This window comes from Episyrphus balteatus, chromosome 3, assembly GCF_945859705.1.
Source record: "Episyrphus balteatus chromosome 3, idEpiBalt1.1, whole genome shotgun sequence".
NCBI lineage: Eukaryota > Metazoa > Arthropoda > Insecta > Diptera > Syrphidae > Episyrphus > Episyrphus balteatus.
In genome coordinates this window covers 123,026,176-123,042,218 of record NC_079136.1, presented here as the reverse complement: position 1 = coordinate 123,042,218, position 16,043 = coordinate 123,026,176, and the positions used below count along the sequence as shown (strand labels likewise).

At 30.4% G+C, this 16,043-nt stretch overlaps 3 protein-coding genes across 7 annotated transcripts in view; 1 reads left to right on the top strand and 2 right to left on the bottom strand.

Moving 5' to 3' along the window:
- The window catches only part of LOC129916980 (uncharacterized), a 44,393-nt gene extending 32,206 nt beyond the window's left edge, over positions 1 to 12,187 (bottom strand). For both annotated transcript variants that reach the window (XM_055997277.1, XM_055997275.1), the window contains exon 1: positions 11,545 to 12,187. The gene's annotated coding sequence lies outside the window, so the exon portion shown is untranslated. The remainder of the gene's footprint in view (positions 1 to 11,544) is intronic.
- Positions 10,535 to 11,517, top strand: LOC129916982 (uncharacterized). The gene is made up of 2 exons (XM_055997278.1): positions 10,535 to 11,003; positions 11,113 to 11,517. Exons 1-2 carry the CDS (start codon positions 10,590 to 10,592, stop codon positions 11,398 to 11,400), a joined length of 702 nt encoding a protein of 233 aa, XP_055853253.1. The 5' UTR covers positions 10,535 to 10,589; the 3' UTR covers positions 11,401 to 11,517.
- Positions 12,188 to 13,971: 1,784 nt separating the features above from the next.
- LOC129916155 (40S ribosomal protein S21) overlaps positions 13,972 to 16,043 on the bottom strand; it is a 329,284-nt gene continuing 327,212 nt past the window's right edge. For 3 of the 4 annotated variants that reach the window (XM_055995957.1, XM_055995959.1, XM_055995958.1), the window contains exons 2-4: positions 14,415 to 14,474; positions 14,122 to 14,313; positions 13,972 to 14,058 (exon numbers count right to left, since the gene is read on the bottom strand). In XM_055995957.1, the coding sequence (XP_055851932.1) occupies positions 14,049 to 14,058; positions 14,122 to 14,313; positions 14,415 to 14,464 (252 nt within the window). In that variant the 5' untranslated portion in view covers positions 14,465 to 14,474 and the 3' untranslated portion in view covers positions 13,972 to 14,048. Of the gene's footprint in view, positions 14,059 to 14,121; positions 14,314 to 14,414; positions 14,475 to 14,548; positions 14,590 to 16,043 lie in introns of those variants that run through there. The other variant, XM_055995956.1, reaches the window with a different exon arrangement.

The window sequence follows — 16,043 nt, the reverse complement described above, 5'->3', positions numbered from 1 at the left end:
ACGCCAATTTGATGGCACCAACAGAATTGTCATTTTGGACAAAAATATAAAATCTGGAAAATTTTAAAGAGTGAGGATGAAATCCTCTTTGAGTGAAAAAATTGTTTTGAAAAGTATAGTCAAACATACAATTTTAATAAATCTTATAACATTTTCCAAGATGTAACACTTTGACAACTGCTTGTAGAAAAATTGTATTAGAACATGTTGTTACTTAGTTTTTGACAGAACTCAACTCAGAACAGCACAAATTCTTGAAAACTGTCAGAACAAAAAAGATTAGAAAAGTACACCTTCCTATTTTATAGGGTTGACTTGTGCCTATCAGTTTTGAAACTTAAAATTAAAACAAATTTTTTTTTGTTATGACTTTTCACTCAAATAAATTATAATTAATCAGAATATTTGTTCACATTTTGAATTTTTCTTCATATTAAGAAGATTCTTAACAAATTTTCATTATTTTGAATTTATTTAAATATATTTTTGTAAGAATAAAACAAATCAGTTGCTGTTTGACACTTCTCACTCGTTTGCTCTACCTCAAAAGTAGGAGCAGAAAAACTTGAACTAATCTGTTCTGGAAAACTTCATGGAACACAAAATGACAGTTTGTAGAACAGTTTAGGGCAAGGTTTTTCTTCATGAAACACACAAACCTGTACTTTTCGAATCTTTTCTGTGCGGATCAGATTCATTAAACAGACCTATTTTTGGTCAAACAAATTTATTACTTTGAAATTAGCTTAGGAAAGTTTTTTGTTCTCTCGCAAGCGCTCTTTTTTGGAAACTATTAGCATTTTTCCTATTCTCTCTCCATTTGACAGAACGGAAAGAAAAGGTTCGTTAACTTTTGACACAAGCTTCTACTTTTTTCAACACTTTTTTTAACCCAATTCCTTTTTGGATACTCTGAAATTGTATTGTTTTTCACAAAAAAGATGGTCGCGAGAGAGAAAACAATTTTCACATATTGCGAAATTTTTGGGTAGAACTTAAGTTGTACTAAATGTCACTTAAAATTTTTATGACATCTGACAGGTCGAACCCTCTTCAAATTCAGAAATAAGTTCAGGTGACCTGGGTTGAACCCGACCAATAGCTTATATATTGGCCCTGTTCCTTTGGGAGGTGGCAAAGTACTACTAGTAGTTTACTAGCGATTTTCAATGGAACGCACTTTCAACGAATTCAATACAAATCGTATCTACTCGGGAAGAAGACCATGAGTAGATGATAGTACTAGATTAACCAAAACATCTACTATTAGTAGACTATCACCTCCAATGGAACAGGGCTATTAATCCTATTAAACGTATTCCTGTGAAAAGTTACAAACGAAACTAAATGATTTATTGATTTTTCTGACAAGTACCCAAATTAGGTACCCTAAGGCCCTTAAGTACGACTCTGAAAATCAAATTGATCACAATACTCAAATGAATGAATGAATTTCTCTACTATATATTATTTTTACGTTTACTCATTTGGTTTGGAAATTATAGGTAATCAAGTTCATTAAATTCTCTTGGTTGTAACGTTGACGTTTTTTTTTTTTTTTTGTACGGTTTCGGAAAAAGTCATAATAGCAAAAATTGAACTTGCACTTTCATTTGATTTGCAATTCTTTCTGTCTCAAGTTATTTTGAGTGCATATGTCCTTAAACTTAAAAAAGTTCTTTAAAGCTGCTTTTTTTTATTTCATTGGACATTAAAAGCGCAAAAATTTATATGGCAAATTTAATAACCCTACTTGACTTGTTATTCAACCCCATTCAACCGAGAGCGAGACTGTGAAAGTGAACTTTCGACATGCATTAAAAAAATATATATACATACAAATAAAACAAATTAATCTGCATAACGAGAATAGGTACCTACTTCTTATTTAATTTATTTTTTAATGAATTAAACATTTATCTAGGCTCCACACCATGCAGTTGAATGTCAATGGGTTAATTTGAATCCATATCAACGGGTGATAGTTAGATATATAGCATAAACTAGTTATAGTTTATTGCGGTTGTGTGAGCAGGCATTAAAATGAACAGTGTTTTGTTAAATAGGCACTGCTACAATGACGATTGTTGAGTTGTTGACAAACAATGCAGTTATTTTTTTTTTGTTCACATGTTGATTTTGTTCATTTAATCTTGTAATGTAAATTCTTTCAAATTAAGAATGAAATATGAGATAAATTGACAGATAAATTGTTTCAAATGTTTGTACATTTTTCATAGGAAATTGTGCAATTTATGGAAATTGCAATTTTTTTTAGATGGATTAGTCACTTTTTTAATTTTTTTGACTTGTTTTTTATTAAATTCTTAAAATGAACAAAATGACTCATAAAGGGTATATGGTAATTAAAATAAATATTTCTAACCGTTTCATATCTTCAAGAGTTCAAATTGTAAAATACTTTATAAGCACTTGAATTAAAAGAACTTTTTAATTTGATAAAACTGTTTTGAGATTTTATTTGTTACTAAGTGTCATCACAATAGGGAAGTTTAAAGATACTAGAGTCAACTAGAGAAAGCTTACAACACATGTTCACGTCAAACGTAAACAAACTCATTGACTTAATTATTGTAAAAGATAATTATTAGTACCTGGGTGACCGAGCTTTGCTCGGTATCCTAAATTGTTATAACATTCAGTGAAATGTAAACAGCAATTTTTTGGAGTGGGTTTACTGGTTGAACAGAATGAAAATTCGCTTGTGGCAAAGAAAAACGCCGTTGTACAAGATGAAAAATAAAATCGCTCAAAATCTAGAAAATATGAACAGAATATGTGGCGCACTAAAATGTCAAACCCGTTGACAAAAAAAAATTATTTGAACTGAGCAACCACATTAGAAAAGTCAAAAGTCATTGCGCTTGTAGCTTGAAGTAAAAGTCGACTCGACTTGTACCACAGCGAATTTCCTTGCCACATCCACAGCTACGTATTCTGGCACCAAGACACAGCCACAGCTACATCATTCTGTTCTACCAGTTAAGTTTGCAATGACCAGTTTTTTCACGGGTTACAAAACATCACATTCCCACTTTATAATCCAGTTTATTTAAGTTTGAATATACGATCAGCAATGAATAGAAGGGTTACAGGAATCTGCATTATCGAAAATGCTTATAGCAATGAGATCCTTTTTTGTTCAAATTTTAATTTACGTGTCAGAAAGTTTGGGATGGTGAATATAAAGTTAATCTTTTTATCAAGTTTAGCCTTGTCGGCAAAGCTTAGTATGAAGAAATACTATTTTTATCCCTGTCTCTGTTTTATTCTGTATCAGTGGATGCTTTACTGCTTTCTATATTTACTTATACAGGGTGTCCCAAAAGTAATGGATCAAACGAAATATGCTGATTGGGGAACTTAAGGGCTCTCAGAATTTGGAACCTTGTTCATCCCAAATCCTTACGGTTTTCGATTTAAGGCAATTCTTGTGAAATTTCGAAAAATCCCTACTTTGCAACAGTATTTTGCTTCCTGCGCCCATTATTGATATATTTTTTTTTTTTTAATTCTTTTACGAAAACATTTGCCAAGTAATTAGGAACAATTAATTAATCAAAATATTTTTTATTCGATATGCCATTTCGGTGCAAATTAACTAACAGTTTCAAGTTTTATAAAAAATGTGAGAATGGTTTATTATTTTAAAAAGTTGCCCAGTTATTGTAGTTTTCAAAAAAGTATAAAAGTTTTCTAAGTTGCAGTTAGATATCGCAAAATATTACAATTTGAATTCAACAAAACAGGGTTTTTCAGAACAAAAAACAAGCAACTGAAAAAAACTAATATAAGAGAGGACCAAACCCTCAAAATTTCATCAAAATCTTTAAAGTTGTTACCAAAAAAAAAATTCTATGTTAAAAAAGTGGGCGTGGCAGTGGGCGGATTTTTCCAAAAATACTTCCAAAACTTTTTACTCGCTTAGATAAACAAACCCTGAAAATGTCATCGAAATCGTGAGAGCCGTTTCCGAAAGAAACTTATATGTTAAAAAAGTGGGCGTGGCAGTGGGTGGATTTTTCCAACAAAAAATTTCCAAAACTTTTTACTTTCTTAGACGATCAAACCCTGAAAATTTCATCGAAATCGTTATAGCCGTTTCCGAAAAAACATATATTTTAAAAAAAGTGGGCGTGTCAGTGGGCGGATTTTTCAAAAAAAACTTCCAAAACTTTTTACTCACTTAGATAAACAAACTCTGAAAATTTCATGGAAATCGTTAGAGCCGTTCCCGAAAAAACTTATATGTTCAAAAAGTGGGCGTGGCAGTGGGCGGATTTTTCCAAAAATACTTCCAAAACTTTTTACTCGCTTAGATGAACAAACCCTGAAAATTTCATCGAAATCGTTAGAGCCGTTTCCGAGATCCCAATTTTATATATATTTATATATATATATATATATATATAAACAATTTTAGCTCGTTTAAAGTTATAAGATTATAATAATAATCAATAATAATTTTTATTTGTCAGTACTGACTAATCATCAATCATTATCATTAAGTATTTTAGACACGCTTTCATTTTTATAGATTTCTAGCTTATCGCTCTCTGGTGATTTATATTGCTTGCAATGAAAATGAAAAATGCTTGAGGAAATATTTAGCATAGTCATTTTTCTAAATTCTTAAAAAGATTCATTGTTTTTTTTTTTTTTTTTTTTTTGTTCAAGTACTTCTATTTTCTATACAAACAAATGTAAAACAGAGCTACTATTTTATTAAACCTAACAAATTTTATAAATAAAAAGTCTCAGTTTTGCAGTCAAATTAACTTTACATTTTTTTTTTTTTTTTTTTTGAGAAATCAGAAGAAAATATCGATTTCATATCCACTGACAATGATATACAGTACAAATTTATTTTTCTTCTTGGACCTAGACACACTTATTATAGTTCAGTGTTTATTTCGGATGTTGTTTTGTTTTGTCGTAAAGTGGTGGACCCAAGTTACTTTATTTACAATTCGCTGCACAAAATCAATGGAATTCCTTTTTAAAATTTTTAGCGATTTTGTTTTTGATCAGCATTAAGCAAATGTTGCACCCACTTTGCGCAGAATATTTTCATGGCTTATTCGGATACCCTCACAGCTTCATTTAATTCAATAAGCTATGCACAAATATAGTCTAATACCATTTTATGGACCTTTTCGAAGAATCATTACAACGAATCTGTCATCTCTCTTAGCGAACGTTTAGTTCTTGGCCTAGGGACCTGGTTCGGAAATAACTTCCACCTATCATCTCCACTATTTTCTGCATTCTGACTTTTTGTGGTTCTAGTATTCTAAGAGCTGGCAACAGATTTCTTGCGTGACAGGTAAATAATTCATACAAATATTAAAAGTGGTCCGGTCTTGAGCGGATATTGACATCTTAACAAAATATTTTGAAAGGGAATTTTTGAAGTCTTTTTACTTTTCTTACTTGCAGTGATGCTGCACGTGTAATCAATTTATATTGATGGTTTTGAATAAACAATAACAACTTTGTGTGTGTTGTCACCATGTTCTTGTTCATAGTAATATGTAATAATTAAAAAAAAAAAAATAAAACTGCATTGTTTTTGTACTTTGTCTCTTAAACGAACGGTGACATTGCAAGCAGTTAGATAAAGGTATTTTTCATCACTATCAGCCATATTATTCCCTAGTTTAAAAAATACTTTTGGATGTAAAATTGTCAAATGTCAAAAATAAATCCAAATCCAAAACATTTTTCTCGATTTTAACTATGAAAATAGTTAAAAAATAGTCAAAAATGACTATTTTTTTTCTCTGTGTTATAGTGAATATCATGGATTTGGATTTATTTTTGACATTTCAATTTCTTTACATCCAGATGTATTTTTTAAACTACTGAATGATATGGCCCTATGACTGGACCTATTGTATGTATGTATTCGAATTTTGGAATTCGATAGTATTTTACATGGTGTTTTTTTACGGGACCAAAACAAATACTAGGATGAAATTCGAAACGAAAGAATTTATTCTGAATTTGTCGCATATTTTCATTCGATTTTTTTTTTGTATAATCTGGCATACATATTAAGAAAAAAAAAATTCAAAAATTTATGAAGGTTTATTTGATTAGTAGAGGAATTTTAGTGATAACTAAGAGCTTTTGAAAACCGTTTGATTTGCTTTAAAAAGTTTAATTAAAATAAAGGAGTTTAAACTTGACAAAAGATGTAGTTAGGTACAAATGCAATTCTGGCAAAATGGAATGCAATTCTGGCTCCACGGAGCTTTCTAATTCTAATGTACATAATTGAAACACGTTACCGTAACGACATTACCGCGGTTTTGAGAACCTATCTATTCCAGAATTTCAAAAAGTGCTCACCACATCATTATGTCAAAAGACAAAAATTGCTTAAAAAGTGTACTATATCTACATGGTTAGATGAAGTTATAATGCACTCTAATCAAAACTTTGGACATGTTCAATATCTACTTCTACTTCGACAAGGGAAATAATTTTCTTTAATTTGGGGTCAGCAAATCCTATAAGTATTTTGAAAATGGGATCAGTGGCGTTGCGTGGGGGGGGGGCATAGGCCCCGGGCGGTAATTTGTTAAGGAGTGGCAAAATTCGAAATAGGAACATCACAAATGAATTAAAAAAATCATACGTCCCAAAAAAATTTCTGAATTACGAAATGAAATTTAATCCTGTTTTTAAAGAATCTTAATAAATAAATCGTTAAAAATGAATATGAAATAGCGTTGAGTCTTTGATTTCCCTGGAAATGATCGATAATATTGGTGTATTTTTATGTATATCAATCAGCTTAAGATTAGTCAATAAATGTATGAATAGAGCATTTTTAATCTATGAGTTATAATTAGGTTCATTTTGCGGCTGCTGTTCATATGAATTTGTTTAGCTCTGGTGAAAAATCTAAATGCACCAGAAAAGAAATATAATTAGAGGAGCCAAAAATTGGTTCTGCCGCGGGTTGAAAAAAACAACGCCATCACGCCACTGAATGGGATGCAATATATTTACCTATTCTAAAAGAAATTTGCAACTTCAACTATTAAAACTTAGAGACCTTATTGTTATTCGTGTAACTTTGTCTTGCATTTAACTGATTAAATTGTTTTAAATACAAAACTAAGCACTCGAGAAGGAGTACTAAAAATCAAATACATAATGATAAATTGCATTTGCTTTAAGTAATTGTAAAAATATGTAGGATATAGGTACATACTCGTAGTTCGATGTTTGCTTGTCAAGCATGACGTTAATATGTACTCATACACGATTGTCAACAAAACATCAATTAAAGTTGATAAATGAACGAGTGACGTTTTATTCTAAAGGGAACTGCGGAAAATGAAATATACCAAATCAAAACAGAAAACAAAAATTTAACTAATCAACGAAAAACAGTAATGCCTATCTATAACCCATATGTATTCATGAGTACCTAATTACTTTATAAAACAAAAACCCCCGGAAATAAATAAACCAATAAAGATATAAAAAGATATAAGGTATCTAGTATCTACAATTGGAAAATTAGCTTTTCTCCAATACTAATTACTTTCGACATGTCTCTGAATGATAAATTCAGAAATTTCTAGAAAAGTTGTACTTAATTTCAGTACAAATCACTCCCCAAGAGAAAGTAGGCAAATTAATTTAAATACTGACGCAAAGAAAATCATCATCAATCTCACACTACCTTAAGAGATACAACAACATAGATGAATGCATGCAATTTCGTCACTAATTTACTACCATACCTATGGTGACCATACGTCCCGGTTTACCCGGGACTGTCCCGTATTTCTACAGCTTGTCCCGGGTTTTTATTTAAGAAACCCGGGACGTATAAGTGTCCCGTATTTTGTAATTTGTCCCGTGATTGTCCCTTATTTGGACATCTCTGATTTTTTTTTTTCAATATTTTAAATACTTTGTACGGAAAACAAGAAAACTGGCTGGAAATTAAAATTTTTCTAATTTTTCGGATAAGCATTAAGCCTAGTACGCTGCTGAAGCAAAGCGAAAATTTTTCTAAGTCTCCAAACACCAGTCAAAAACTTTTGCTGCAAGAAAAACTGCCGGGACAAATAAATGGGAGTGAGAAACGATTAAAAAATCTTCATTTATATTCTAGCACAGGTAAGAATTTCGTTACCTAAGCTGCGTATTCTGCAACGAAAAGCAAAATTTTGTGCTAGTTTTGTATGAAAATTTTCGTTTCGTCCCTAGACTAAGCTTTAGTTTAAATGTTCGTCAATTATTTAGTTCCAGCTTCTATTTGTCAGGTTGCTACACCAGGTAAAATGTTTTCGAATAAAGAACAACATAGCTATGGAAGAGTAAAGAACCCAGATAAGTTTCAAAACTTTTAAGGACATGTTAAAAGTTGTGTTAAAGATCATACAATTTCAAAATCATTTAAAATGAAATTAAAATGTTAAAAAACAGTTCTCCCCCTATTTTGATTAAAAAAATATTTTTTTAGAAGACATTATTAACAGACATTATTATTCTAAAACCATTTTCTTGATTTCTGATATCGTAAACGACTTAAATGATTTCAACAAAAATGCTCCCATAAAATCGTTAAGGAAATCTTGATATCAAAATGAGGAAAAATTATGAGAACTCATTTAAAAAAAATTTAATTTTTTGTTCAAAAATCAATATTTTCAAAACGATCCAACGAATTTTTTATCTGTCCCGGGTTTCGCTTCCAGAAATATGGTCACCGAAATCTATACCCCCAAATATCATTCAGATATTTACAGCCATGGAAAGAGAAATAGCACACTATTGAGAAAAATCATGCGAATCGCATTTTAGATATTAGGAATGCTTTTTATAATTTTTTTTCTTTTGGTATATTGTCGAAATAAAGTGATGGAGACAAAAATATCTTAAAAGTACCGTTATTTTCTATATTTATTTGCACTAGCAATATAATGATTTTTCTGTCTCTTTCGCTAGTGGACATAGAAATAGCACACATTTGTTTAACCGTAAAATACTTATTCCGCATTCAAAAGTTGTAGACGAAAATTAATTTATTTTGATGCTACTATTTAATTAACATGTATTTTTGAAAAAAATAGGCAAAAAAAATTATTAAACTGCGAAAAAAGGGAGAATTACTTTCGATCTTCATAGTCAAGGGAAAAACCCTTCTCAATTAGCTTAAACTCTAAATATTTCGAATAAATGATGGATAAAGCCATTTATTTAGAAAGAGCAAATAGAAATTTAATCTCTGAAATTAAATTGTTTTAACTTCTTCATCGCAAAACTTCCATACGAGTGGATAGAGCGATCACAAAGAAACGCAAATGTGGGCCTTTTAAGTCATCTCGCACGATTTTGCCCGAAGTAAATATAGAATTCGGCGAAAAAAGTGTCAAGCAGACTTTTAAGAAGGATACTTAATGATGCTGAGTTGTATAGACAGGTAAGCAAGAAAAATTCAATGATTTAAAAAGACAAATGAAAGATCACCTAACATAAGCTAAAAAACATCTGAATAAAAACATGCAGTTTTGAATGAGAGCCTTTTGGAGTGATGAAATAAAGGTTAACCGCATTGGAACCGATGACAAAACATTTGTCCATCGCCCTTAATGTTAAAAGGACAGGCCAAAGTATTATCTCAAGACGATGAAACTAGGAGGATAGGATTTGATGGTCTGGGGCGCATTTTCCTGGCATGGTAAGGACCCATTGGTTAGGTGGATGGCAGAATTGATAAATTCTTTTGTCTTGATATTACATTAGAATACCAAAAAAACATATTTCTCGCCAGTTAATTAGATATTCATACATGACAATGGCCCAAACATGCATCAAAAATAGTACAAGATAGGTTTTCCGACGAAAAAATCGATGTTTGCACCTAGCCATCTCAAATTCACGATCTTAACCCCATACAAAATTTATAAATTGATGTCAAGGTTAAGCTTGGGGAAAGAAAATTCGAAAATTCAAACGATCTTTGGGCAAGAATCAAAGAAGCGTGGTGCCGTACTCCACAAAGTGGATACCAGACGTTAGTTGAAAGTTTACCAAAGAGGTGCGAAAGAACTTTGAAAAACTGTGGTCTACTAACAAGTTACTAACTTAGTAGTTTTGAATTAATTGGAAATTGTAAGAAGTTTTGCTTAGAAATGATTATTTTTATATGACTTTCGGAATGTGTGCTATTTCTTTGTCCACAAGAAAAAAGGGTGTTCTCTACAAATTATAATTTTAAAAAATTGAATTGAAATGAAATAATCTATAATTACTAATTTTATGAATCCCCATAAGCTAGTGCTTGCCCTGGTGTAAAAATTATAATATATAAGTAAAAGGTCCCAAACAAATCCAATTTTTGTAAGAAAAATCAAAAGTGTGCTATTTATTTGTCATTAGCTGTATGTTGTCGCGACAAACGGTCTTGAAATGTATTTTTGTCAAAATACATTTTTTTTTTTTGCAAATAAATTGAGTATGAGATTGACGCAATCAAGAACACATGACCTAGGTCCCAAAAGTGTTCATCTGAAAACAGTTGTTGTAGAGGAAGGAACATGCATGATGTCCAAACGTGTGTCACCTTTAAGAATAGTGACTCATTTCAAATCCCCCCTGAGGATAACAATTATTGTCCAGTAAATAATTCAAAAGATCTCTCGCAGAACAACAAAATAAATTATCATACTCAGAGGCTTGTGTTGTTCTTCAATTTACAAGTTGTAATTTGCAAATCAAACTACACAAAATTGTTACACAATAATCATATTCTCTCGTGTACAGAGAACGATGAACTTAAAAATAAAAAAAAAAGATACAATCGACCAGAAAAAAGGGGGAGAGAGCAAGCAAAACTAAACAACAAAGAGAAATATTTTTACAACCAAGAGAAGGAGGGGAAGGAGAATGAGGAGAACCCCCCAGCACAGCCGAGTGCAAGTGATATAGTTGCACCGAGGAATTACCTCTTTGTAAGTGCATGCAACACAACAAAAAACCCATTTTTAGAAACACGAATTGAAATTCATTCGATTAGGCCTTCAGTTTCAAGGTTTTTTTTTTTTTGTTGTTTTTGTTTAGGGCCTGACAGAGGGGTTTTTTTTATGTTGCGAAAAACTTGCATATAAAGATGTTATCCCCGCACCACCAAGGGCATATCCCAGGAACAGCTCACAATGGCAACAGCTGCAGAGCGAAAAAGAGCAACACCAAAAACATGCTTTCTCAACTTTAGTACATTCTAAGTGCACTTGCACCGAGAATTGTACTCTACAGCAAGGTGATTATTTGCTCGTTATTTCATTCATGACGAATGAACTACTTTTTTGCAACAACAACAAAAATGAGCTAGAAAAGAAAAAAAAGTAAAAAATAAACAATTTACAAACTACGATTGTTTTTATTTCGTTTATTTTATTTTGTTTATAATAAAAATTGAAACAAACAAATGAAAGAAAATGTATATTTATAGAAATTGTAACGGGATTTTTGTGTGTTTGTATTCATTCTTACCTGCGTCGATTGTGAATAATTTGTAAAATAGATTTGTTGCACAATTTTAGTTTTTTTTTTTTGTGTTTTTTTTTTAAATTGTTTAAAATATTACTTTATAATATTTTGTACAACTTTTTATCTTTTCTATTACAATTTTTTATATTTTCTTCTACTTATTTTTTTTTATACTTTAGAATTTAAGGTACAGACACGACAGACGACACACTCACAATCATTCTTCTTTTGCTCGCATCGCACTTTCTCAGTCAGAATGGGATTTTGACACAATTTATTTCAAAAATTTATAATTTATTGGAAGTATATTTGGTATTTTCGTGGAGGATGGATCATATTTTATTGTGTAAAATTGTTATTTTGTTAAACACTTCTTCTTGTTGGGAAAAACTAGACACACACACCGACGACGACGTTTTTTTTACAGACGACTACATTCGGCCATATTTTCTCTGTTACAAGGTTTTCGCTGTTTTGGTTTTTCTTTTGAAAGGTAAAATGTCAAAATTCAGCGAAAAAGGGTTATAAATGGAGTAGTTTTTTTTCTTTCTTTTGTTTTGTTGTTGTAGGTATGTAAAAATGAAATGACGATTTTGGTAATTCACAATGAAGTGAAATTTATTTATTCTAGTACTGACAAAAATGATATGAGATCACAATTATAAATATTTGTATTTTAGATTTTTTTTTATTAAAGACTGAATAAAAAATTTATATTGGGTTAATTTTTTTTATTTGGGGTTAAATTAATATAAAATAAAATAAAGTAAAATAAAATAAAATAAAATAAAATAAAATCAAATAAAATCAAATAAAATCAAATAAAATAAAATAAAATAAAACGAAATAAAACACAACAAAACAAAATAAAATAAAATAAAATAAAATAAAATAAAATAAAATAAAATAAAATGAAATGAAATTTCTTAAATAAATTTGAGCTATGCTAAATTTTTTAGAGAATTTTGAATTTAGCTCAATCTGCGTACTTGGCTGTTATTTCATAAAAGTCATTATAATGTCTTTATTATGACTTGCGAGTCAAATAGTAATTGGCCTTATCACAAATTCCATTCGTATCGGAAATTTGCTACGATTCTTCAAAAAACAATCACCGAATTCGTTCGTAATGGAAAATTTCATACAAATCGATCGCGAATCATTGAAAAATACCGATACGAATTTAATTCGTGATAAGGCCGAATAATAGGGGTATTCACGATTCGATGTAATTGGTCTTGTATCGTTGTAAAAGTGCAAAAGTGTAACATTTTCTTAAAATAAAACAACTAAATATACAGACTACAATTTGCTATAGGTACTTTATATACACTTTTGCTATAGGTACCCTAACCCTATTGCAGAAATAAAATACAATGGTGCAAAATTTGTCTGTTTTTTTTTTTTAGTCGAAAAACAAAATTTAGCAATTTCACATCTTTTTGTTGCACCGGATCGTGAATACCCCTAATGTTATGGTATTTTCTTATTAGAAAACTGCATCTAACCCGTAATACAGCCGAAATAATGAAAATGACGTGTCAATATCGTTTTTAAACCGCTCTGAATCGCATATTATGGGCTCAAAATTGCCAACTTTTCACGAGTCGATTTTCGCCGTCTGACAAAGCTTTTTGGCGTAAGTCGACTCCTGTGAACGTTAGTCTTAGATGACTAAAGTAACAATCCCCATTGTCATCCTAGTCGACTTTAAAGGATTAACTACATACACAACTTTTTGAAAAAGTACAAAAGTGAAAATATTTTTTTTCTGGCTAGCGCAATTGTTTTGTGAAAAAGATTATAAAAATTGTTTTTTAGACCAAAAAATAAGGTTTCTGTATTAATAAGGTTTCTGTATTAATTTTCCAGCCGGAAAATCTATACGAAAAAGCGTTTGAAAATTTTCACTTTTTGAGCCAATATAGTTAAGGCGATCATATTCGATCGACTCGTGAAAAGTTGGCATAACTCTGATTTGCCAATTTTTTCTATCGATTCGCAAGTCATAATAGGGCTCATCAGTTTTTAACGTTTTATAATCACATTTCAAAAGTATGATTTTTTTTTGTCTGAACTGAAAAATTGAAATGACCGTTAATTCTTCAAAAATACAAATAAACACAAACTTTGCGTAGCTTTTATAAAATTAGAATTTTCCGTACTAATGTACAATTATTCATACAAAAAACAATTCCATTTAGCTTAAATTTTAATGAAAATTTCTAAACGTTAAAAAAAGTTTTAAAAATATTTTTCAAATAATTTTTTTCCCATTGTGAATGGGTCTATTTTTCTTATTTGCATGAAAAATTCGCAAATCCCAACTTAAAACCATCTCCATTTTGCGACATTTCATCCTCTCGTAAATTAAATCAAAATATCTTCCCAAAAATCCACGAACAAACAATAAAAATGCAAAACAAAATATTTTAAAAAATAAAAGAATTCAGGTTTTTTTATTTCTAAATTAATTTAGGATTACACAGTTAATGTAAATTCCCGCCTTAATAGCTCCTGTAATAGAAAAGTAAAACAAAATTAGTTCCTTGCAAATTGGCTTCCTCCATCAGAACTCACTTAGTAATAAGACCATCCTTCTTGGCCAGACGGTAGATGCAATCGTCAGATTCTCCCATGCGTCTGATGTCGCCGCAAATGGCGTACACTTTGGATCCGACACCCATCCTGCCGGTTTCTGGGTCAACATCGACGATGTTCAATTGTACGGAAGCATGATCCTTAGCGTGGATGATTCTGTTACTGGCAGAACTACAAGAAATATGGATATTTTTATCGATTTGCAAAAATTTAAGTCGAATAAATTAAATATTCCACAGAACCAAAAAAAAAAAAAAACACGTGGAACTTACCATTTTCGTGGGCAGTACAAATCAACAGATTCTCCGGCGTCGTTTTCCATTTTAATTGATCTGTGAGATTAATGGGAATAGATTTAAGTTAGTTTTTATGCGCTTTTTTAATTATTTTTATATTAGTTTCTTACTTTTTTATTGGAAATTAAAAATCCAGTGACAATCGACGATGAAGTCAAAAAGAAAAGAAGGAAAGGTTGGTAGCATTGATTTTTTGGTGTTAAGTTGGATGCGGTTGAAATTGAACGAAATGAATGGGGTGCGTTTGGAAAATTAAACTTAAGGGTGAGTAGTAACTAGGACTTTTTGTGTAAAAAAATAAAAAAGCGAATCGAAAATTATTAAACAGAAATAACACAAGAAAATCTTTAACAGTACGTAGCTTAACAAACAAAATAATTTGCTTTCCTACATTATTTACAAAGTTTTTAGACATTTTGAGCACAAATTTTACTTTCCAAACAGAAACGATTTTATAAACACTTTTTTAATTAAAAAAATGGGCTTGTTTGTTTAACTTTTTTTCATCAAAAGATAAAACTTTTTACTTGAGATAGATAGCAAAGTTTAAGATTTGTAAAAAAACGAACTTGAGAGCACAAAAAGCGGAGCCCGCAATTTTGTTTATCTTTCTGATTCTGTGTGGCCAAACCATTTCTAAGCAATTTGTATGTACCTAATCTAAAAAACAATTTTGCTTCTATAACGATCCAGAAAAGGTTATTGTCATGATTAGTATTACTCGTGTAAGATTCCTATAACACTGCAAACAGTCAAAAAGGAATTTTTTTACTTCTATTAGTACTTAAAGAGGGAGAAATCTTAATTTTTATTTTAATATTTACTCATTTTTATGAAGCCAATTAATTCGAGCAAACTTTCACGTCCAAATGTTGCATGTTGAACAAAATACATTAGCAATATTTTTGTAAGTTGGTACTGTTATGTTCCAAAAATAAAAGCTCTGAAAACCCAGTGTAAAAGGCTATTGGATAGACCGTTTTTCAAAAATCGAGTAAAAAAATTTGTTAAAATTGCCTGATTTTCTTACTTTTGACGTAGCTAACAATGTTGGTGGTATAAAGCTTTACAGAAGCAATATTACATCCTGTAAAGGTTTTTAAAAGCAAAATTGTTAGTCGGGTTGGACCGTTTACTATATTTTTTTTAATATTATGCAGAAAAATATGATTACAACAAACTTGAATTGCCAAAATTATTACCTTTTAAAAAAAAAAGTTTGCTGTTAAAAAGCCTTACAGAAGCTACAGTTAGCACTTGTAAAACTTTATAGAAGCAATTTTTTAAGTTTGGTCCAAAACTTTTTATGTTTAAGGGAGGGAGGGCCAAAACACTTCTCATTCTATAAATTCTACTATTTTTAATTATAGTATGTTTATATGTTTGTTTCATTTCACCTAAAAGAACTCAAGAGAATATTTCAAAAAGATCTATATCAGCGTTTCTTGTAGATTTCGCTCGTTCTTGGTATAGGACCCTTTATAAGTAGGTACGAATAGAACTTTGACTTAAAAATTCGGAAGTAAAATTGTTGGTTGGAAAGAGTTTTTTGGTGAGAAAAAATTTAAATTTAATTTTTAGAACAAAAATTAATGGTATAATGCC

Excerpts from the sequence above, each read along its gene's own strand:
- LOC129916982 (XM_055997278.1), top strand. The coding sequence starts at position 10,590 with ATGCATGATGTCCAAACGTGTGTCACCTTTAAGAATAGTGACTCATTT. Across the intron at positions 11,004-11,112 it reads CACCGAGGAATTACCTCTTT|GGCCTGACAGAGGGGTTTTT; the intron begins GTAAGTGCATGC and ends GTTTTTGTTTAG.